General features: G+C 36.8%; 1 protein-coding gene across 1 annotated transcript; it reads right to left on the minus strand.

Annotated features, from left to right (window-relative positions):
- Window positions 1–1,379: 1,379 nt before the first annotated feature.
- Window positions 1,380–12,341, minus strand: LOC128132892 (protein FAR1-RELATED SEQUENCE 5-like). Its single transcript, XM_052769893.1, has 8 exons — window positions 12,161–12,341; window positions 4,375–4,494; window positions 4,195–4,299; window positions 3,295–4,012; window positions 2,933–3,128; window positions 2,310–2,729; window positions 2,091–2,240; window positions 1,380–1,985 (listed from the first exon to the last, which is right to left on the minus strand). Exons 1-8 carry the CDS (start codon window positions 12,339–12,341, stop codon window positions 1,380–1,382), a joined length of 2,496 nt encoding a protein of 831 aa, XP_052625853.1.
- Window positions 12,342–25,014: the final 12,673 nt, after the last annotated feature.

Here is a 25,014-nt window from a genome sequence, read left to right on the forward strand (position 1 = left end):
TGAGTTGTTAGATGAAACTAAATCTTTTGACGAGCGTTTTTTTAACTTTTGAGACTCGTGTTGATAAGTTTCTATCTAATTTCAAGGCAAATGTAGATTTCAATGATCTTAAACTCGTAAGAATATTTTATTAATTAAAATATTACATTATTAAAGGATAGGAACTATGTTAACTTTTTGATGAATTTGTTGGAATTGCAGGTGGTTTTCCCAATACATAATGGTGATCAGATGTATGTTGTTGTTTTCAACCTAACATATCCACAAGTTCATATTATAGACAGCATACAAACAAAATCGTTAGAAGAAACTTATGGAATGACACCAACATCATTAGTAAGTTTTCATTTACTTTTATTAAATGTATTAAAGTTACAATATAATAGATTGAATAATGTAATTTTGTTAATATACATTGCAGAAATTGTACTTTATACGATATTTGGAGAAAACTACATTTATCGTCAATAAAATCGAAGGTTTGCGATCAACAACAGTGAAGATGATGAAAATTGACTGGAACACAAAGAAGTTGACAACAGAGAATGGAGCACTTTTAATGAGACATAGAAAAATATTGTGGAGAAAAGCAAGGAAAGTGGAATGTGGAAATGGAAAAAGGCAGTGATGTGCAAGATGTTCAATTTGTAAAATTACGTGCCTTATATTCTGTTAAGATTGCTACACATGAAATCAACAACCACAAGGAGAGAGTTATCAAAGAGGCAATCGAATTTGGAAAATTTGATCATGTGACTAGAAAAAAGATGTTAGAGGACGGTATCCAAAGAATGGATGAATTGGAAATGGGTAGTAAATAGAATTTGATAGAACTTTGGAATTTTATAAATGTGGTTATGGTGACTTAACAACAATTCCTTTTCTAATATCTATATTATTTTGAACAAATTAGACAAAAAAAAATGATGCCTAGTATTATGTAAGAAACTTGATATTGTTTATTAGGTGATTAATGCTTAATGTATAGTAGGTATTATGATCACTTCTTAATGACCATGGTAGAATATTCTAATAGAATAATGTATAATGGCATCAGTATTCTATTAGAATAATATTAGATGTTGCATAAACCTATATAACATTCTTACATGCATAATCTTGTATTATAATATTTTGATAACAAAGCATTATACTACAATCATTCGTATATACTTCAAAAAATTAAAGATTGAAAATATTAGAAGAATCAATATGTTCTCAAATGTATAACACATCATCACAACCCAAATGTCTCATACATTATCACAAACCAAAACAATAGAAAAATGTTCAAACTAAAAAATTCAAACTTTTATCTATATGGTATTATTGAACTTTATTGAAATACGAAAAAAATCGAAATATATTTATAGACACAACTATGCACTTTGTACCTTGGAGTTATTCAAGAATGTCAAACATTTCCTTGAATTATGCCCTTTAACCCCACATGTTTTGCATGATCTTGATTGCTTGTTACCTTGAATAGTAGCCTTCTCCAAAGCACTTTCTAAATGTTTTTCTGTACCAGAACCTTTATTCTTCACCATAGGTGGATTTTCAACATCTACAACTTCAGGATTCATAGTAGCTCCGTAAAGTTTATCAATATGAGCTTCTTTTGTAACCGGTAATTTGTCTGAACCTTGTTCACCAATATCAGTCATAAAAACTTCAAGCTTCTGCATGAACTCTTCTAACTTCTTGTCATCATTACTTAATGAAGACAAGCATTGATCAAGCATGGAAAAGGCTTTGTATTCAACCTTCTCAACATTTCCAGACGAATCACCATATCTAAACGTCCTTTTCAAAACTGTGGTGGGGATAATATCTCTTTTCCATCTCTTAAGAATGTATCTTGACGGAATCTCTTGTATGTCATAAATCTTTAGAATACAGAAGATGTGTCTACAAAAAATTCCAAACCGCTCAAAAAGCATGCATGAACATTTCACCGTTAGATCTTCTCTGTTGAATTCAACCTGTTTCAAAAGTATTAGGATAATAAGCATATTCAAAAAAGAAAAATTAGAATATTTTTTCAAAATTATTAGAATATTAAGTATATTCTAAAATGTCAACATTACCTCAAAATCACCTTCAGTTGTGTTAAAATTCCATTCAGAATCGATGTCAACTTTTTCTTTTTTCTCAACTACTACCTTCTTCTTTGATATATTTATCCTTTTATGTTTGACAATGCATATGTCAGAAACAACGCCTGATGTAACACTCTTCTGTGAACAAGAAACAAATGAATGAAGAATCTCCCTTTGCACCATGAGAAAAATAGTCCTGGTGTATACCATAGATGCATGTTTCTCCATATCTTCAAGAGGTGTTTTGATGATTGGAATTATAGTAGATGTATCAAAATCAAATTTGATCTGATTATTCCTTTGCCTTTCCATAACAGACTCAAAAGCATTCATGAAATTGTTTAACGTATAACCATGATGCGATACCCTATTGAATGCTGAATTCTCACTTTCTGACCGAGAAGTTGTTCTCATTAGACCTGACATCGGTACATCTTTAAAATAGGCTGGAATCCAACTGCTTCTCAAATCAAACATATCTTTCATCCATTTATTGTCTTGCAACTTATATTTTACCATTAATGCATCCCATCTCATTTCAAAATCATTGACAACAATTTTGGAGTCCCATACTATATTATTGAAGTCCGCCTTAAAATCCGATTCATTCATTGTTTCCCAGCTTACCTTCAAAAACAATTCATATATTATTCTGTTAGAATATAATATAGTATAAAAAGGCATTTCATTTAATCTATTATCCTAATTACAAAAAATATTTCATTTAATATTCTGATAAGAATATTCTAATAAGAATATAACAATAATGTTAATGGAAGTTTACTTGTGATACGCCACATGCAAAATCTATGTTTTGTGTATGGCAATACTATCTCAATAGCTTTTTTCATTGCTGGATCTTGATCGGTCACGACCATGATTGGTGCTTTTCCAAAACACTTCAAGAATGACTGAAGTAACCAAATATAGGAATTTGTATCTTCTCTACACAACAAACCAGCTCCAAAAGTGACACACCTTTTGTGATTATCAATGCCAGTAAAAGGTACAAATACCATACAATACCTAAAAAAACACAAAAAAATACCCTTAGAATATATAACTAAAAATGTTTATAATTCTAGAATAAATACCTATTTGTACGATATGTTGCGTCAAACGAAACAACGCCCCAAATAACTCAAAGTTTTGTTTTGAAGTGTCATCAGCCCAAAAGAGAACATTTAACTACTTCTTGTCACATCTGTATTCGTATGTAAAATTTGTAACATTCTCTTTACGATTCTGAAGCTTTGTAATCAACAAATTTGCATCAGTGCCCCCGATGTGACAATTTATATCCCTTGTAAAATTTTTCCAGTCTATCTCTAGTCCATCAACAAATTCACATCCTCCTTTTATAACGCACATTAGTCTATATGCTGTAGTTGCCCCCACCTTTGCACTCGAAAGCTTATGTATAAAAGCTTGATCAACAACATTCAACTGACATTTAGCTCTTGAAAGATGCATACAATCTTGATTGATCAATTTGTGGTTGTGTTGTTGTTCAAAGCGCCACAGGTAAACTTCTGAAGAATGTGGTATAACTTTGAATGCAACAAAAGCTTTGCAATTTGTGCGTTTACAATTACTATTTCTCAATTGCTTGTTATGATCATCACTAATTGTGTCTAAGGTAGAAGTGTTTGGCAATCCCCCTCTATTGCATATAAAATATTTCGAAGTTGTGATTCCGCTCTTTTTCCTCTCTGTTGATTTTCTAATATCAAAACCATATCTTAATGCATATCCTTTATACCACTTAATAGCATCTTTGATATCTTTAAAAATTGAACCCAAAGTAGGTATCCAACTAGCTTTAACCTCTGGAATCCAAAATAAAGAACCATCAGCTCCAATGAATTGTTTGCAAGAGCCATATTGTGCTGCAACATTGTCACTTTGAACTACAAAAAAGAATATACCACCATGTTAACATATAATCAGAATAATTTGCATTCATATGACTGTAATCATAAAAAAACTACAATGTTATATGTGCATTATTCTATAAGCATAATATGCAATAACATGAACTTATCACCAACATCATTCTATAAAGAATAACTGATATCAGTAACAGAATTACCTTGGATTTCCGATTGATTTCCATCATTATGCAGAATCTCTGAATCACCAGAGCTGAATTGATGATTTTCTTCATCGTAATGATCATTTCCGATGTCATTCATATCTAAATCATACATAATTGTTACTACATTAAAAATTGAATATGTTATATGCAAATAACAATGAAAGCAATGATTACCTTGGGTTTCCGACTGATTTTCCTCGTTATGAAGAATCTCTGAATCAGTAGAACCGAACTGATGATTTTCTTCATCGAGATGATTGTTTTCGATGTCATGCATATCCAAATCATCCATAACTGTTATCATTATTGATATATCAATGTATGTACTATATTCTATAAGAATAACATGTAGTCTCATGAACTTATCACTAAGATGATGTTAATGAAAAGCAAATAGATGATGTTAATCAAAAGAAAACAGATGACATATTGCTGAAAAACATAATGATTGAATGAAAAGTTAAAAAACAAAAAATTAAATAGATGATGCATTGTCAAATAACATATTATAGATTAAATTTTTTTCTAGCTCAAACAAATTCAACAACAAATGATCTTTGATTGCTGAATTGGATGTCTCAACAAAATATGATGTTTGATTGCTGAAATCACAAATCATACAAATATAAAATTGGAGAAATCGATAATAGCTTGATGGTTCAATTCATGAACTAGGTTAAAAATTGAATACGTTATATGCAACTAACAGTGAAATCGATGAAAACTCAAACCTTGATCAATTGACGATTTCATGATGTTGAGTAAAATTCACAGCTTGAAAGATCATAAACAATTGTTGAAGATGACGATTAGCAGAAATCGTTGAAAACTTGAACCTCTAACGAAATCGATGATCACAAAGTTAAAATTGATCAAAATCACTCAGCTTATCAATTGCAGATGAAGAAGAATCAAGAACATGAACTCGAAGAGCACAAAAATCGTGAATTTAAAAGCTGTGATTTAGCATCATTCGATCAATGTCCGAATCAAATCGATTATCGGTTGAAAGAATATAATATTGGAGATAGAATATCGATCAAATTGAATTGAAGAACAAGGAATATTGTTTCATCGAATAAATTGGTAGAAAACAGGAACATGTGAGATGATTTCTGGATTACGTGAAAATTAAGCTAACCTGATCATCTTAAATTTAACCTAGTGACTAATCTACCCCTAATTAACTAATCAGCTAGATTAATTAATGCTAATCCCTTTTTTATGAGCCACAAGATCAAATTTGATCAAAGGCTAAGATTTGGTCCCCATTTCTCACAAAATATAGGTGGTCTCAAATGAACCTCTACCTAATCCATGTTCCACACGGCCAAGGAAGCACCGGTTTTTAATCGCATTATGACTTGATCGTTCAGAAGAGATTCTTTCTCGATCAGAATAGTGGAATGGAAGGCACTACAAGAAAGATATACTCCTTTTCAAATCGCCCCGCGAAGACAATATATATATATATATATATATATATATATATATATATATATATATATATATATATATATATATATATATATATATATATATATATATATTAGTTTATAACCCGTGGGAACCACGGTTAGAAACTAATTAAACTTTCTAAGTAAAAACTCAAAACTATTAATTAATAATTTTAAATAACTTATTAATTAAAATATTTTTTTTTTGTTATATATAAAATTATAATCGTTGATTCAAATAAATACGTAAAATATATCATCTTATAATTTGTATAAATTTTATTTTATTATAATTTGTATAAACTTTATTTTATTTTTATTCTAATATTATTAATATTAATTTAATGTAATTAAAATGTGATTTAAATTTTGAAATTTGAAATTTGAAATGGAGAATTAATAGATTGACAAGTGTCATGATATTAATTACAATACCTAACATTATGACACATGGCAAAATAACTACTCTTTTATTAGATAAGGAGATATATATATATATATATATATATATATATATATATATATATATATATATATATATATATACTAGTTTATAACCCATGGAAACCACGGTTACAAAATTAATTAAACTTTTATATTAAAAATTCAAAGTAATTAATCTATTAGTTTAAATAAATTATTAATTAAGAGATTTTTTAGTTATATATAAAATTATAATCATTGATTTAAATACATATGTGAAATTATATCACTTTATAATTTGTATTAATTTTATTTTAATGCTATTAATTTAATGTAGATAGAGTGGGAAATTTAAAATTTAAAATTTAAAATGAATAATTGACAAGTGGCAAGTATTATCTATGATACATAATATGGTGACACATGACAAAAGAAGAATATAATATGCATTAATTAAGAAGTTTAATAAGGTAACACATGTCAAAAGGAGAATAAAACTATTCTTTTATTAGAATATGAATATATATATATATATATATATATATATATATATATATATATATATATATATATATATATATATATATATATAGTTTCATACGAGAACAATTATTAAAATTAAGAACGTGATAACTAATGTGGACAATCCATTTTAGATTGCTATTTTTATCAAAAAAAAAATTCAAATATGTTAAAATTTTTATTTTTTAATTATCTATAATTTAATATTAATATCGATATAACATTATTTTTATATATATATGAGTTCTTTTATTTTTTAAAAATTTTTTATTATATATGTATTAATCATATGTGATTAAACACTCTCATTCATATATGATTAAACCATGTTGTTCATTGTTCACATGTAATTAAATTATGTTTCGAGTTCTCGATATCATAATTGTTCTCGTTCAAAAATAGCATATATATATATATATATATATATATATATATATATATATATATATATATATATATATATATATATATTGGTTTTCTAGGTTGTAAAAAATTCATGTGGCGGAAAAACACTTAACCCTTAAGTTCACATGCAACCTAGTTTGGATCTATGTTTTATCTATTGATAGAAATAATCTATGATTATCAAGAACCTCTACTTTAATTTTTATTATATATGTATTAATCATATGTGATTAAACACTCTCATTCATATATGATTAAACCATGTTGTTCATTGTTCACATGTAATTAAATTATGTTTCGAGTTCTCGATATCATAATTGTTCTCGTTCAAAAATAGCATATATATATATATATATATATATATATATATATATATATATATATATATATATTGGTTTTCTAGGTTGTAAAAAATTCATGTGGCGGAAAAACACTTAACCCTTAAGTTCACATGCAACCTAGTTTGGATCTATGTTTTATCTATTGATAGAAATAATCTATGATTATCAAGAACCTCTACTTTAATTTTTATTATATATGTATTAATCATATGTGATTAAACACTCTCATTCATATATGATTAAACCATGTTGTTCATTGTTCACATGTAATTAAATTATGTTTCGAGTTCTCGATATCATAATTGTTCTCGTTCAAAAATAGCATATATATATATATATATATGTGTGTGTGTGTGTGTGTATATATATATATATATATATTGGTTTTCTAGGTTATAAAAAATTCATGTGGTGGAAAAACACTTAACCCTTAAGTTCACATGCAACCTAGTTTGGATCTATGTTTTATCTATTGATAGAAATAATCTATGATTATCAAGAACCTCTACTTTAATTGAAATTATGAGAATGATTAGAGTCACATACCTTTTGATTAATATAGCAATTAATAAACAAAATCTTCCTTTGAGTTCCTTGGAAAACAAGCACCAAAAGTTTGGATGCCTCTAATGGCTTGTACCCAAAATCCTAGCAACTATAAGACTTGAGGAGAGGGGAGGCTTAGAGAAAATTTTTGGCTCTTGAGAATTAGAAAGAGTGGATGAGGAAACCTTAGATAACCCTAATTTGAATATAATAATAATATTTTAAATTAGTTAATTATCCAACTCTGTAGTTATCCAATAAGATTAACTAGAAACACTAAAACACTTAGCCAAAACCATCCATGCATAGAAGGTTCTAGAAAACCTATCTTGCTTAACAATTTAACAATTACAACTTAGTCTCTACACTTCCAATTAATTTTAATTAACCTCAAATTAATTCCACATAATGTTTTTTTAATTCTTAATTTATTATTACTATTTCTAATTAATATATTAATCATATAATATATTAAAAAAATCATTTGTTACAATTTATTAATTGTATAATAAATTAACAAATCAGTCTCTCTCTCCAAATGTCATTTTATTCAGTTATTGGTTATGAGAGCAACCTAAAAAGGACTTTGCTTCTAATTCATGCATATATCAATTTAGTTATTGGCTTAGACACCTTATTCCAATAGTCTTCCATTTGGATAAGTCTGTAACTACAATTGCAAGTATAGACATAGAAGTAAACAACAAAGAGTTCTTTACAAAGCCATTGCCAAAATCTGATTCAAATCACTCGTTGTCCCTAAAATAAGTGATCAGCTATTCAAGTGTTCTTCATGATATTGTATGGACGCCGTACATGGATCAGCAATCTCATTGTCTAAGATTATGTTTCTCGATTTTTCGCTTTATAAAGACTTTATTGGACTTAAATTGAACACATCAATTAGTCCTGGTTGGGTCTAACACGTATAATGTCAACATCAAATCATCGAGGGGCCCAATGATATCGCTTTTCCTGTTAGGGAAAAAGAATGAATAAACTTTGACTAGATAACTGTAATCTTTATTTGACAAATCATATATGATACTATGTTTTATAACATCAAGTTACTGATGCGTTTACGTAGCACCAATATACAACCGATTAGTAAATTACAAATTATATATCTCTATTTGAAGAATAGTATATATTATCATCTTGGAATTACATGTGACAAGATCCATGAAGTAATCTCTAAGTGTGGGTTTATCCAATACTTAAAGTCCCTATTTTCAAAGTACTCAAGAATATTATAGCAATTCCAATTTGTCACACCCCCAAACCAGAATGGCGGAAACGTCTGGGGGCGGATGGAGTGACTTCATGTACAATATCATAACAGTTGAATATGAATGAAACATAGCAACACAAACATTCATACATTGAGACTACCAGTATTACATCGTTTACAAAACCCTATTTGTTTCAAAGTTGAATACAAATAACTAAAAAGTAGAAAACATGAAACAGCGACGCCGACCCTCAAGTAGGTTTGAACACCTGTCTACTGGTTTCCTGAGAATACAAGTGATTTTGAAAAGTGTCAACAATTAAGTTGGTGAGTTCATAAGCATTTTTGTATGAGAAGGATTTGTAATGTTTTCAAAGAATGATTTTTGTATACTTCTAGAAAATCCGATATTTTCTTTAATATGAACTATAAATGTATGTATTTTCTTTGTATATTTTCCTTGTAAAATGATAATGTATGTTTCCAGAAAATCCAATATTTTCTTAAGTATGAACTGAATATGTATGTATTTCCTTTGTATATTTTCCTTGTATAATGATAATGTATGTATCCAGAAAATCCAATATTTTCTTAAATATGAACTGAAGATGTATCTATTTCCTTTGTATATTTTCCTTGTAAAATGATAATGTATGTTTCCAGAAAATCCAATATTTTATTAAATGTGAACTGTAGTCTTAAACCCTAAGACCAAAATGTATAAGTATTGGTGTACGGAAAAATAGTATGTAGTTATATCTTTTTATAAAATTAATGAAGTGTAAGCCACCCCGTAAAGCAAGTAGTGTCCATGATCCCTATGTGAGTTATTATAACCATGTAATACGACGAGTGGCCTGCACGACGTTCTTCAGGTGTCGGAGTGGGAAGACATTTATCACTCTAGACTTGCCGGTCTAATTGTAGCGAACAACTGAGGTGTGAGATTGTCAATCTCGTATAGATCTATACACAACGGTCTTGCTCTCCCTCAAGGAGACTCTAGTTATAATGGAAGACTTAAGGTGTACGCTAGGTAGGTACGGTGAAGGAGCGTCTCACAAAAGCATCATCAGATTCACAGGAACTATGACTCCTTTTTCTTGTAAAATGAAATAATTATACCTTTGAATAATTATATGGTTCTTCTGAAATGAAAGTGTAGCTTGTGACTTCCAAAGTATACCAATTATAGTTTATCTCATGTATTTTTTGAGACTATTTATATACTCTGTTATATAAATATAAAATTGTTATTTTGTCTAGTGTCAAAATATGAAATCAACATAATATTTTTGGGTTGAAACCCACAAAATTAGTAAATGACTATAATGTAACCGTTTTTACTAGAAAGGCTATATTTTAGTATAAGTTTCCAAAACCTTTTAGTTTTCCAAATCTTATTTTTTTTTCCTTATGATGTTTGTAGCATATAATGATTTATGTTTTTGTTAGCTTTGAATATCAAACTAATATATCACAAATATTGTATAAAATTAGTGATAGTCATACATTATGCAAATAATATCTTATTTTTAACATAAAAATGAAAACATGTAAGTATTTGTGTTATAAACTAAGTTTTACTTGTATCCCCCCTCCCCCCACCTAAAGATATGAAAAATCTTGAAAATGTGGGGGTATGAACTCACCTTGAGTGGATTTGTGGGTTGCTTGAAGTGATGAAGTGAAGATTTCAAGCCTAAACTCTTGAATGGAGTTGATGAACTTTCCTTGAGAATAATGTTATCCTAAAGCTTTTAACACATTTTAATGCATGTAAATAGAGTGAAAACCACATAAAAATGTATGGAATCACTAGGAAATCTCAAAAATACTTACCAAAATCTAAGGATGATGCTTGGGGAATGTTGAACTTGGAAGATCCTAGATTTATTCTTGAAAGAATAAGGAGAGATTAACAGGAAGTAGAATGGAAGAATGGAGGAGTTTGGGTGCTTCTTGTGGATTTTTAAGAGGAAAAACTGATAGGACTCATGCCTAGTTATTTGTTGGATAATACGTTTATTTCCTGGATGTTTACTTAGGATACTGTCGAATTGTGCATGAGAAAATGAATTAGGCATCAAATCAATAAATCAACACTTCATATCACCTTTATTTGGCTGAAAACTCCATGGAAACTCCTTATCATGGCCCAAATCACATGTGATTTCAGCCTAAGGGAGGAGATTTCGGCCTAGGCTTTTGGGTGGTGTTGGTTTCAGTCCAAATGGTGCTTCAAGGTACTCTTTTCGGCCTTAGTGGGTTCTAGGATGTTGATTTCGGTTTAGGGTGTTCTAGGGTGGGTGGGGTACTAGGCTAAATAGTAAATATTATAAAACAATGTTCTAAATTCATGATTTCTGTTCCATCTATTTGACTAGTCTTGTTTTGTTAAAACTTGTTTACTTTCAAAAGGTTCTCATAAATATGATTTCCAAAGTATATATATATATATATATATATATATATATATATATATATATATATATATATATATACTTATGCCTTTTTGACTTTCAAGGTTTTATTGTAACAAGGTTACAATTTAGACCTTGCTTGATCCAAATGTTAAGGGTTGTCACACAATTGCAGTGCCTTAACCTCAATCAACAATCTACAATCAATTCATGACCGTCTTTATTCAATACTTACTTCCAAAAGTATGAACCACTGTGGAGATTCGAATAATTCAAATTACTCAAGAAGTATAAACATGCAAAAATGAAAACACAAGAATAAATAATTGAATAAGGTGGTACATTACTCATAAATAATTCTCCACTATTATTTAACTAAATCAATTACATTTCTTTTGTTAAAAGTTTCTAAATATCATCTAACTACTAAAACTAATGTCGTCTCTTAAACCAATGCTCCTAGCATGATGGTAGTGTTTGACTCTTCTCAAAGCCTTTGTAAAAGGATTTGCAACATTATCTTCCAATGATACTCTGTTTACCAGAAGGTGTTCTTTTTCTACCCGATGATGAATATAATTGTACTTTTTTTTTCGATATGTTTGGATCTACCATGATAATTTGGTTCTTTTATCAAAGCAATTGCGCCTTTATTATCAAATAAGAATTTCATTGGTTCTTTGATATTTGGAATGACTCCAATATCTCCAATAAAGTTCTTCAGCCAATCCGCCTCCTTTGATGCTTCACTCACTACAATATACTCCGAATCACAGGTGGAATCAACCACCATGTCTTATTTGGAACTTTTCCAAGTAACCGCTCCCCCATTCAATAAGAATAACCAACTAGACTACGAGAAAAAGTTGTATCAGTTTGTTTGAAAGTTGGAGTTACTGCAACCACTCACTCTTAACATGTCATTGCTGCCAAGAACTAGGGGCATTTCTTTTGTTCTTCGTAGATACTTAATAATATTCTTCACCGTAATCCAATGGGCTCTACTAAGATTTCCCTGAAATCGACAAACCATAATGAAAGCATAGGACACATCAGGGGGAGTACATGTGAGTGCATACATGATCGATCCTACAGCCGAAGCATATAGGAATCGACTTATGTCAGCTATCTTTTCATCAGTACTGAGACTTTGAGTCTTACTCAACTTGATAGTACTATGAATGGGAAATTCTCCTTTCTTTGAATTCCCCTTATAGAAGCGCTTAAGTATTTTATCCAAATATGTACTCTGGATAAGACCAATAAGACGATCCTTTATATCCAGACGAATCCTTATTCCTAAAATATAGGCCGCTTCCCCTAGATCCTTCATAAAGAAACACTTTCCAAGCCAAGACATAATTTCTTGCCAAGTTGGAATGTTGTTTCCTATAAGGAGTATGTCATCAATATATAAGACTAGGAAGATCACTATACTCTCACTAGCTTTGACATATACACAAGACTCATTTTCACTTCTAGAGAATCCAAACTCTCTGACTTTCTCATGTAAGCAAAGATTCCAGCTGCAAGATGCCTATTTCAATCTGTAGATGTATTTTCCAAGATTACACTCTATCAGTAAACTTGGCGTGTATAAAACCCTATGTATAACTCATGTAGAATTCCTAAGATAACTTCCCATTAAGGAAAGTAGTTTTAACATCCATCTGCCATATTTCATAATCATGAAATGTAGCTATAACAAGCATGATCATGACAGACTTTATCTTAGATAATAGAGAAAAGGTCTCATCACAGTGAATCCCTAGGGTGAGAGTAAATCCCTTTGCAACCACCCTAGCTTTGAAAGTGTGCACTTTCCCATCCATGTCGATCTTTTTCTTGAAGATCCATTTGCACCGACTGTCTTTTAACCAGGTACATGATCAACCAAGTTACACACTTGGTTATAATACATGGACTGAATCTCATTCTCCATTTCTTCCTTCCATTTAGCAGCCTCATGGCCTATCATCACTTCCTTATAGTTAGCTGATTCATCGAAACTTTCCAGAATACGATTATTGACAAACGTATCACCCTTTGTAGTTAGATGGAAACCATAGAACTTAGGTGGCATGCTAACCCTACCGGATCAATGAAGGGTTAATCGGTTGTCAACTAGCTCAACTAGAATTTCTTCCTTGTGTTTAGTGCTAGTGTTGTGTAACGACCAAAAATCTCAACCAATTTAAAATTTTCAAAAAACGACCCAATACCATTAAAGTTACAAAAAGGTTTTCAATACATTTCATTTTAAGTATTCCCAGAATCTCATCTCAATATAAACACGAGGAGCGGTACGATCACGCCTTTGCCTTGCCACGGTCTCATGAAGAACCTGAAAAACATAAAACCACAACTGTAAGCCCGAAAGCTTAGTGAGATATCCCCAAAATACCAACCACATATACCATACACGCATAGCATGCCACAACATATCTGATCACAGAACAGCCATGCACTTCGGGTCTACTGTGTGACTGGTCCGCCGCACCGGCCTACAGTCCACCTGGTCCACCCTCTGAGTCTAGCCATAAACCTCGAGTCTACAGTGTGATTGGTCCGTCCGCACCGGGCCTTCAATCCACCTGGTCCACTCTCCAAATCTAACCACATACATCGAGTCTGCAGTGTGATTGGTCCGCCCGCGGGCCTTCAATCCACCTGGTCCACTCTCTGAGTCTACAGTATGACTAGTCCGCCCACACCGGGCCTTCAGTCGGCCTGGTCCACTCTCCGAGCCTCGGCACGACTGGTCCGCCCTCTTGGGGCCTACAGCCTATCCGGACCGCTCGTTGGGCCTTCGGAACAACCGGTCCGCCCTGGGTATCTTGGCCTACAGCACAAAGCAGGACCCGCCTCAACCCAACTCCAGTCCAAACAACCATGTGCACATATACATACAATCATATAGCAATTCACAGTCACCAAGCAGATCAAACAGATCGCATAACATATCATCATCCTAACCAGGATACCGACCTAACAGGTCACTAGCATAGCATCTCCCTATCTCTCAAGATACCGATCTCAATCAGGTCTCTAACATATACCATCCTAGTTCTCAGGATGCAAACATATCAAAGCAATAACATAACAACAACTACCCGGATCTCAATCCGATAAGGGCCGGCCTTGGTGCCTTAGACCCTGTTGATATAGTGAGGATAACTCACCTCGAAACTGTCGGCTGAAAGGATAAGATCCCGCTGCTCCAAACTCCGACACGAACTCCTTCACTGAACACCAAAACACTTATCTCAATACATACCCTTAATTACCAAAATACCCCTGGAAGACAACTGGTCAACCTTTGGACAAGGTCAAAGTCAACCCCTAACTGACTCTACTCGCCGAGTCAACCCGATGACTCGCCGAGTCCCCATACTCAGAACTTCCCTCAATCCGCGACCTAACTCGCCGAGTCACCCCGAGACTCGTCGAGTCCAACAACACTGAGTCCACTCGCCCATAACTCACTGAGTCATCCCTTGACTCGCCGATTCTCGACTCAACCAGAAAATATTGGGACTCTTCGACAAGACTCGCCGAGTCTAAGGCTATCTTCAACCTACTCGGCGAGTTGTTCATACAACTCGCCGAGTTCCAGGCCATCTTCATCCAACTCGCCGATTTGTTCTTCCAACTCGTCGAGTTCCATCCTATCTTCAAGCAACTCGTCGAGTCTACCCATTTGACTCGCCGAGTACCACCGGTCTGAATCCATACAGAAGCATTCCAGGCCATGTAATTGATCCAAAACATAGATCTAGCCTCCTACAACCCATCCATCACGTAAAGTGGCAAACTTTACGTGAATCCAAAGAGATCTATGCATTTTGCACATTAGGGATAGGGTTTGGGACATGATAGCTTCACCCAACACTCAACACAGGGACTTAATGCACATTTGGACCATCACCACTCCAAATCTGAGGTAGCAACCTCAGATCTAACTTCCAAACTCCAAAACATACCAAGATAAGCTCCCCACAAACCCCAAAATGATGAATCCATAAGAGTAACATCCCAAGGACGAGATATTACCTCAAAAGAACGCCCCAACTGCAATGGAACTCGAATCCAAGCAAGCCCCCTTGCTCCAAGCCTCTTCTTCTTCAAGATCTCTTCAACAATCACCTCTCCAAGCTCCAATCCATTCAACAATGGGGTTTCTCCACGAAATTAGGGTTTTTGGAACTCAAGGGATGATAAGGAGGCTAGGGAGGAAACATAATGTTCTTTATATAGGGCTCAACCCCGAGAATTAGGGTTTTCTCCATTCAGCGCCTACTCGCCGAGTCCACCTTACTGACTCGCCGAGTTGGCCACTTAACACGCGACCAAGTCGCGACTCTACTCGCCGAGTCTACCCATGGACTCGCCGAGTCGCTCTTTCCCAATTTACTCTTTTAGCCCTTCAACTCTACTCTTGATATTTCAGGATGTTACAATTCTCCCCCACTTAAATTAGGCTTCGTCCTCGAAGCCTACGGCAACACAACTCTTGGAAATACTCTTGTCATGCACTACCTAGCATAAATCCAACCAGGTTTCTCAAAACACAACCATAGAACCAGAAACTCGTTTTCTCCTTCCTTACGGTGTCTTGACCACCGTCTCGAGCCGAGCACCGGCTGTACCCTCTAATAATCACACTCAACAACCGATAATTACCCATGATGCATCACTGCTCCAAATATCAACAATCACTCGACCCATATGAGCTAGAAAACCATGAACCATCGGATCCCCGATCCGAATCCCACTCAATCCATTCCATGCTGACGGAAAGACCCATTCTTCAATCTCAGAGCAACTCCCACGAGTTCTCCTCTTGCAATCACATACACATGCTGAACTAGCTCTAGCACCCTTAGGTTGGGAAAACCCGATACACTGATGATATCCTCAAACATCCCCCAGGATGAACCACTAATACATACCCAATTCCCTGATCAGAATCACACTGAGAGCCCAAGACTCTCTCCCTGCATCCCTTCCGAGCCTCTTGGCTCTACACCTGCGGAATTCCCTCCGCGACCTCAGCAGACATCCCAAACCGGATGTGCTTCTATTCCACTGCCGCAAACACGCTGCTCAATAAACATACTCAGATTACTTTAATCATAACTCTGCTCTGCCGCTTTCACTTCCGTGAACTTGCACTCCCTCTCGGAGTTACACACCTCTCTCTTTTTCCTTTACCAAGGAATCCACTTGGCCACATTGTCACTCCGACAAGTGCCACGGTGCTCTCCCCACGCTACACCACCCTTTTTATAGCGTATCCTCTATCCATCCAACACACATAATCTGACTCTCAACGCAGGGACTCTCAAGCCCATGCACTATCTCAACTAATCAAGATCACTACCCGGGGCCAGACCTTCTAACGCAATCACACTGTAACATACACAATCCATATCCTCGAATCGATCCAACAATACCTGCAGAGTCTTCAGCATGACTGGACCGCCTCACCAGGCCTTCAGCCAATCTGGACCACACTCATAACCTTCAGCCAATCTGGACCGCTCTCAGTGCCTTCAGTTAGGCTGGACCGTTCTCCGAGCCTTTGGCCTGACTGGTACGCCTACCGGCCTTCAGTCTATCCGGACCGCTCAACTAGCATTCATCATTCCGAGCTATCTCTCCCGAAAATCCTCCCATGCATATTGTTCTAGCCCTTTAAGGGTTCCGAACTCTGTCTCAATCGCACATGCTCGATCTCGGCCTGCTCCCAGGCCCTCCACAATCGAATGCCCTAGGTCTGTATTCCGCCCCGCATGCCCGACACTTGCTCCTACCAGCCTACACTCTGGACTGACGGAACATTGCTGAATCCCAACAGCTAAGCACCCTCAAATACTCATCGACCTCCCGGAGAATATTCCAATTCTCCCCCACTTGTAGCACTGATTAACAACCACTGGTCGCCAACACCGACCACCCAGAACAGCTCTGCACAAAACCAACACTTACACGCAGACTGATTCCCACAAGCATAAACAACCTTAACAAGATCCCACATCAACACTGATAACCCGCTCGAAAGAAATTCAACCTGCATCTAACCACTCCTCAGAAAGCAGATGCTACCCGGCCTTCAACCCAATGCCAGGTTTCCACTAATAACCCTCATGGATGATAACCAACGAAATTCCCAAAACCATAACCCATAACCGACCCAAAACTCTCAAAACGACGAATACCGCATCGAAAACCACACAAAGATACCAACACATAAACAAAACACCACAATAATCACAAGATAACAAGATATCAAGAAAGAAACATACCCGCAACTGCATCCGACACTGCTCTGACCTCCTCTGCCGCAAGCTGATAAGCACGACCCTGAGCCCTTGGGGGCTCCGCTCCACCGTGACCTCCACCCGTGATCCTCAAAGTGGCCGGTGCTAGAGCCTGTACCGGTCCTGCAGCAAGCTGTGGACAGTTGACCCTCAAATGTCCAACCTAATGGAAATGATAACAAACCCTCAAATCCCGAACCAGCGCTAACTGCCGACAATCCCTCGCATAGTGCCCCTCCTTTCCGCACTTGCGGCATGCACCACCGGACCTACAAATTCCGGTGTGACCCCTCCCACACTTCCCACAAGTGTGGCTGCTCAGATCCCCCACTCTAACTTCAACGGTCTTGGACCGTTTCGGCACCGGCTGCGACTGCACCGGAGCCTGCCTTAGCTCACGCAACTGCAACTCAATCTCTAACTCACGCCGCCTAGCGGCCTCCGGCAACTCCAAAAAGGTCTCGCACCTCTGGGTAGACACAAACTGTCTGATATCCCTCTCAAGCATGCTCAGATATCGAGACATCTGAGCCTGCTCCGAAGCGAACTCTGGGCAAAACATCGCCCTCTTAGTGAACATCCTGGTGATCTCAGTCACCGATTCCGAACCCTGCTTCAGCTCAAGGAACTCTTGAGCCAATCTCTCCCTCTCAACTTGCGGAACATAACGAGTGCCGAACATCTCCCTGAACTGATCCCATGAAACCGCAGCCCTCTGCACATCCGAATATGACCCCGTCGTCAATCTCCACCAATCCTTCACCCCGAGCCTCAACAGGTTCAGAGCACACCTCACCCTCTAATCAGCAGGGCATGAACACGTGAAGAAACACCCCTCCACGTCCGATAACCACCTCATAGCAACAATTGGGTCCTGAACTCCATCAAAGGTGGGAGGCTTCGTATTGTCGAAGTCCCGATACTGAAAGCCCCGACCAGCTCCTCCCCCTGCCGCTGCTACAGCTATTGTAGCCGCCGCGATAGCCGTCTCTGTGAAAGCTGCATAGCGCTCATCAAAATACTCAACCATGGCGGTCCTGATCGACCCAAACAGCTCCGGCAACTCAGCCCGGAACAACTCAGCAATCTCGTCACGCAGGATCTCACGAATCCTCGCATCCAACTCGCACGTACTCATCTGACCGATAACCTCGGGGGGTACTAACCCGCCCGGAACTCCCTCTCCTGCTCCCAATCCTGATCCGGATCCACTCTCATCATGCCTCGGAATCTCCATACTGAAAAACACCACACAAAATCTCAGACTCTTCCCACTCTCATGGGATCCAACTCTCTCAACCCAACCCTAGAGATCTTGGTTTCCCTGATACGCGTATGGGTCCTGTTCTTTCAGTAGTACGGGCCCATACTACCTTCCACACCTACCCATATTTGTATGAAGTACTACCACAACACCCTAGTGAAAACATGCATAACAACTCTCAACCCTCACCACTAGAGGAACACTGAAAATCTCCCACAAGGAAACCCTAGGCTACAGGCATCACAAATCAGGCAACATTATCATGAAATCCTGAAGATCCCTAGCCTAACACTAGCATGCTGTTCTATCAAAGCTCAAAAACAAATAACATGCATGGTATTTTGGGGTTACTTACTGGCTCCGGCTGATCGTACCTCCGCATCCGCCTTTACTCATTTTGAAAACCATTTTAAATATTCTTTTGAAAACTCTCCTCGATTTGAGACTGGAGTCACACGAGTGTTTATCCAATTCACTCAAACCAAGGCTATGATACCAACTTGTAACGACCAAAAATCTCAACCAATTTAAAATTTTCAAAAAACGACCCAATACCATTAAAGTTGTTACAAAAAGGTTTTCAATACATTTCATTTTAAGTATTCCCAGAATCTCATCTCAATATAAACACGAGGAGCGGTACGATCACGCCTTCGCCTTGCCACGGTCTCATGAAGAACCTGAAAAACATAAAACCACAACTGTAAGCCCGAAAGCTTAGTGAGATATCCCCAAAATACCAACCACATATACCATACATGCATAACATGCCACAACATATCTGATCACAGAACAGCCATGCACTTCGGGTCTACTGTGTGACTGGTCCGCCGCACCGGCCTACAGTCCACCTGGTCCACCCTCTGAGTCTAGCCATAAACCTCGAGTCTACAGTGTGATTGGTCCGCCCGCATCGGGCCTTCAATCCACCTGGTCCACTCTCCGAATCTAACCACATACATCGAGTCTGCAGTGTGATTGGTCCGCCCGCGGGCCTTCAATCCACCTGGTCCACTCTCTGAGTCTACAATATGACTGGTCCGCCCACACCGGGCCTTCAGTCGACCTGGTCCACTCTCCAAGCCTCGGCACGTCTGGTCCGCCCTCTTGGGGCCTACAGCCTATCCGGACCGCTCGCTGGGCCTTCGGAACAACCGGTCCGCCTTGGGTATTTTGGCCTACAGCACAAAGCAGGACCCGCCTCAACCCAACTCCAGTCCAAACAACCATGTGCACATATACATACAATCATATAGCAATTCACAGTCACCAAGCAGATCAAACAGATCACATAACATATCATCATCCTAACCAGGATACCGACCTAACAGGTCACTAGCATAGCATCTCCCAATCTCTCAAGATACCGATCTCAATCAGGTCTCTAACATATACCATCCTAGCTCTCAGGATGCAAACATATCAAAGCAATAACATAACAACAACTACCCAGATCTCAATCCGATAAGGGCCGGCCTTGGTGCCTTAGACCCTGTTGATATAGTGAGGATAACTCACCTCGAAACTGTCGGCTGAAAGGATAAGATCCCGTTGCTCCAAACTCCGACACGAACTCCTTCACTGAACACCAAAACACTTATCTCAATGCATACCCTTAATTACCAAAATACCCCTGGAAGACAACTGGTCAACCTTTGTACAAGGTTAAAGTCAACCCCTGACTGACTCTACTCGCCGAGTCAACCCGATGACTCGCCGAGTCCCCATACTCAGAACTTCCCTCAATCCGCGACCTAACTCGCCGAGTCACCCCGAGACTCGTCGAGTCCAACAACACTGAGTCCACTCGCCCATAACTCACTGAGTCATCCCTTGACTCGCCGATTCTCGACTCAACCAGAAAATATTGGGACTCTTCGACAAGACTCGCCGAGTCCAAGAACAGACTCGCCGAGTCTAAGGCTATCTTCAACCTACTCAGCGAGTTGTTCATACAACTCGCCGAGTTCCAGGCCATCTTCATCTAACTCGCCGATTTGTTCTTCCAACTCGTCGAGTTCCATCCTATCTTCAAGCAACTCGTCGAGTCTACCCATGTGACTCGCCGAGTACCACCGGTCTGAATCCATACAGAAGCATTCCAGGCCATGTAATTGATCCAAAACATAGATTTAGCCTCCTACAACCCATCCATCACGTAAAGTGGCAAACTTTACGTGAATCCAAAGAGATCTATGCATTTTGCACATTAGGGCTAGGGTTTGGGACATGATAGCTTCACCCAACACTTAACACAGGGACTTAATGCACATTTAGACCATCACCACTCCAGATCTGAGGTAGCAACCTCAGATCTAACTTCCAAACTCCAAAACATACCAAGATAAGCTCCCCACAAACCCTAAAATGATGAATCCATAAGAGTAACATCCCAAGGACGAGATATTACCTCAAAAGAACGCCCCAACTGCAATGGAACTCGAATCCAAGCAAATCCCCCTTGCTCCAAGCCTCTTCTTCTTCAAGATCTCTTCAACAATCACCTCTCCAAGCTCCAATCCACTCAACAATGGGGTTTCTCCACGAAATTAGGGTTTCTGGAACTCAAGGGATGATAAGGAGGCTAGGGAGGAAACATAATGTTCTTTATATAGGGCTCAACCCCGAGAATTAGGGTTTTCTCCATTCAGTGCCTACTCGCCGAGTCCACCTTACTGACTCGCCGAGTTGGCCACTTAACACGCGACCAAGTCGCGAATCTACTCGCCGAGTCTACCCATGGACTCGCCGAGTCGCTCTTTCCCAATTTACTCTTTTAGCCCTTCAACTCTACTCTTGATATTTCGGGATGTTACATATTGTTTGAGATTCCTTATTTGGATCTTAATTTTTTTTTAAGATCAATAGCACTCATACCGACCTCTTTGAATACGAGCTCTTTCTTTCTCTCTCTCTCTCTCTCCCCCTCTATCTCTATTGAAAGACTCATCTTCGAGTTATAAAGACCACTTTATCAGTAGGTTTATAGAATAAGTATCCAAATGAATTTTGTGGGTAGCCAATGAAATAACACTTCGCGGCTCTAGTTTTAAGTTTTTCATGAGTCTCTCATCTTACGAGTGCTTTACAACCCCATACATTGATATGTGATAGTAAGGGAACTTCCTTTTTCCACATCTCATGAGGTGATTTGGCAACCTTTTTTGTTGGAACAAGATTCATGATATGTGCGGCTGTCTCCAAGTCATAACCCCATAAATAAATAGGAAGAGAAGCTCGACTCATCATGGAACGAACCATATCTAGTAAGGTTCGTTTATGCCTCTCATCCACACCATTAAGTTATGGTGTTATGGGAGGAGTCAATTATGAAACAATTCTACATTCCTTAAGATAGTCATGGAACTCGAAACTCTGATACTTCTCACCTTTGTCAGATTTGAGAGTCTTTATCTTCCTACCTAATTGATTATCGACTTCGTGCTTAAAATCTATGAACTTTTCGAAGGTTTACGATTTATGTTTGATTAAGTAGATATAACCATGTCTACTATAATCAATTATAAATGTCACGTAATATCGACATACATCACTTGTGGTGAATCTAAATTGGCTACACACATATCTATGGATTAGGTCTAACAATCCTTCACCTCTTTTAAATTTTCCAGTTAAAGGTGATTTTGTCATCTTGCTTAAGTGACAAGATTCACATTCATCATCTATCTTAAGATCAAATGGTTCCAGCATTCCATCCTTTTGGAGTTGGGCGGTATGTTTCCTATTTATTTGTTTAAGACGACAATGCTACAATCATGCCTTATTTACACAATGGACAAAAAAATATGAAATACATTATGCCTAAGTTAGCAACATAGGTCACAATTTCATACAATCCATTACAAGGTAAAGCTTCAAATTGATGTCCAATAAACCCCACATGCTCCATTAATAATGATAATTTTTGATTTGTCCATCACTCAACTTTATATTCCCAAATTAGTATGATGGTTAGCCATGCACGCTGTACTACCGACATATAAAGAGTGATGTGCATTTTCATGGATTAGCATATATTTCACATTTTACCCTAAAGTAAATAGAGATGGGATTTATATAAAAGGTTCTAGTACTTTAAATGTAGATAGTGAGAATTGAAACCCATTCAACGATCATTTTATAGGCCATTTCATTAGACCCCTTAGTATAGCTTCATCTAGGGTTTAAAATGTAGATAGTTAGAAGTCGAAACTCTTTACGTCTGTTAGGGTGCTATTCTCTTGGTGTCGAGAAATAGGATATTAATGCTTATAGTTCAAAATAAGTGGTGGTTGTTATCCGGTTGGGAACAACGAAAGATCCGATGGGACATGATGGTTCGGGATCTTCATGGGATTTGAGGAAGACGTGATGATCACTTTTATGACATGGTGATTTTTACGGTGACTAGTTATATAACCAATGCAAAACATGGAAGTGTCTTATTGGTTACCAGTTCAAATTCAAATATTATGTCGATTATAAAAGGAAATTGGTGATATTATTTTCAAACTTTATGCTCTCAGAACAAATTTCCCAATATCATCAGTGTTTCATCGTCTTCATAAATCCTTGCAATCACAACAATGGTGGCTCCTAACACCAATGTTGATCCCACAAATAACACCAATGAAGAAGAAATTTCACAACACATGATGAATATTCAAAACACGAATCTTCGTTTACTGCGAATAGTTGATCAATATCCAGAACAATTATAAATGTTGATTTCAACTCTAAATCACTCTATTCTTTCCATGATATTATCGTTTTCGTTTGCAGATTTGATGACTTGGCTATCGCTTGCTGGTTCTAACACAATATTCAACAAAACCACAAAGGTGGTTACGTTTCAACTGATGAAAAACAAGATGAGAAAGCTTACAAAGAAGTAGTTTGCCTAGATCATGAAGTTGCCTATTTTAGTTTCTTTTTATGAAGTCACTAATGAACAAGTTCTTCACATGTTCAACAAGATGGGGCATCAGCCAGTGCTAACTGGAATAAGTCTGTTTAGAAAATTGAATCTTCCGTGTGTTTAGAGTTTTCTTTTTGGTATCGTATTGTGATGCTTGACTGATCGCAGTTCAGGGTTAGACAAAGCAAAATTAGAAGTTTATGGAATGCTTGCTAGCGTATACTATGATTTGAATGTTGGTTATGCCACAGAACTATGGCGGGAATTTGGGTTAGAAATTACTCACACCAATCTGACAAATAGTGTTTCCTATGCTCGATACTGGAGTTTGATTCTCAAGGAGGTGTATGAACAAGAAGGGATTTTGGTTCCTTTAGATGTCGAAACTATTGAGTTTTCGAGATTTCTTGCTCCAATACTTATTGTTGATGATCCAATTATTTTCCTAAATGTTGCTCGAATCCCATATGCAATGTCGAGGCGTACTGATCCGAAAAAACCCATCTTTTTCTATACTTGGTATCCGTTGATGCTAATGTTTCAGTTGGTGTTATTCTACCAAAAGGAGCTGAGGATTATTCTAAATCTGCAAATGTACTAAAGAAGAAGAAGCGGACTGAGAAACCACAAACCGAGAAGCCACAACCTGTGGTGCAGGAAGTTGCTAAAGAAGTTATTCCATCAAAGACTGGTATTCTCAAGCGAAGTAAGAAACCAGCCAAGAGGCCTTGTGATTCTCTAGTCAGGCCATTAGTTAAAGAACCTGAAATAGAGGCAACTAAGCAAACACAAGTTAATTCTTCGTATACTCATCCATATCAGAAGGTATAAAGAATATTTGCAAACCTCAATTCAATAGAAGATGTGTGTTATTTAGAGACATTCATGTTCCTGCTTCTCTCGAATCAAAGAAATGATAGCCATTTGATATGGCCCATAAATTACAACAAAAGAAGAAAAA

This window comes from Lactuca sativa, chromosome 3 (genome assembly GCF_002870075.4).
Source record: "Lactuca sativa cultivar Salinas chromosome 3, Lsat_Salinas_v11, whole genome shotgun sequence".
Lineage (NCBI taxonomy): Eukaryota > Viridiplantae > Streptophyta > Magnoliopsida > Asterales > Asteraceae > Lactuca > Lactuca sativa.

Excerpts from the sequence above, each read along its gene's own strand:
- LOC128132892 (XM_052769893.1), bottom strand. The coding sequence starts at position 12,341 with ATGGTGGTTGATTCCACCTGTGATTCGGAGTATATTGTAGTGAGTGAA. Across the intron at positions 4,013-4,194 it reads AAATCAATCGGAAATCCAAG|TTCAAAGTGACAATGTTGCA; the intron begins GTAATTCTGTTA and ends TCTTTTTTGTAG. Across the intron at positions 2,730-2,932 it reads TGAAAAAAGCTATTGAGATA|GTAAGCTGGGAAACAATGAA; the intron begins GTATTGCCATAC and ends TTGTTTTTGAAG.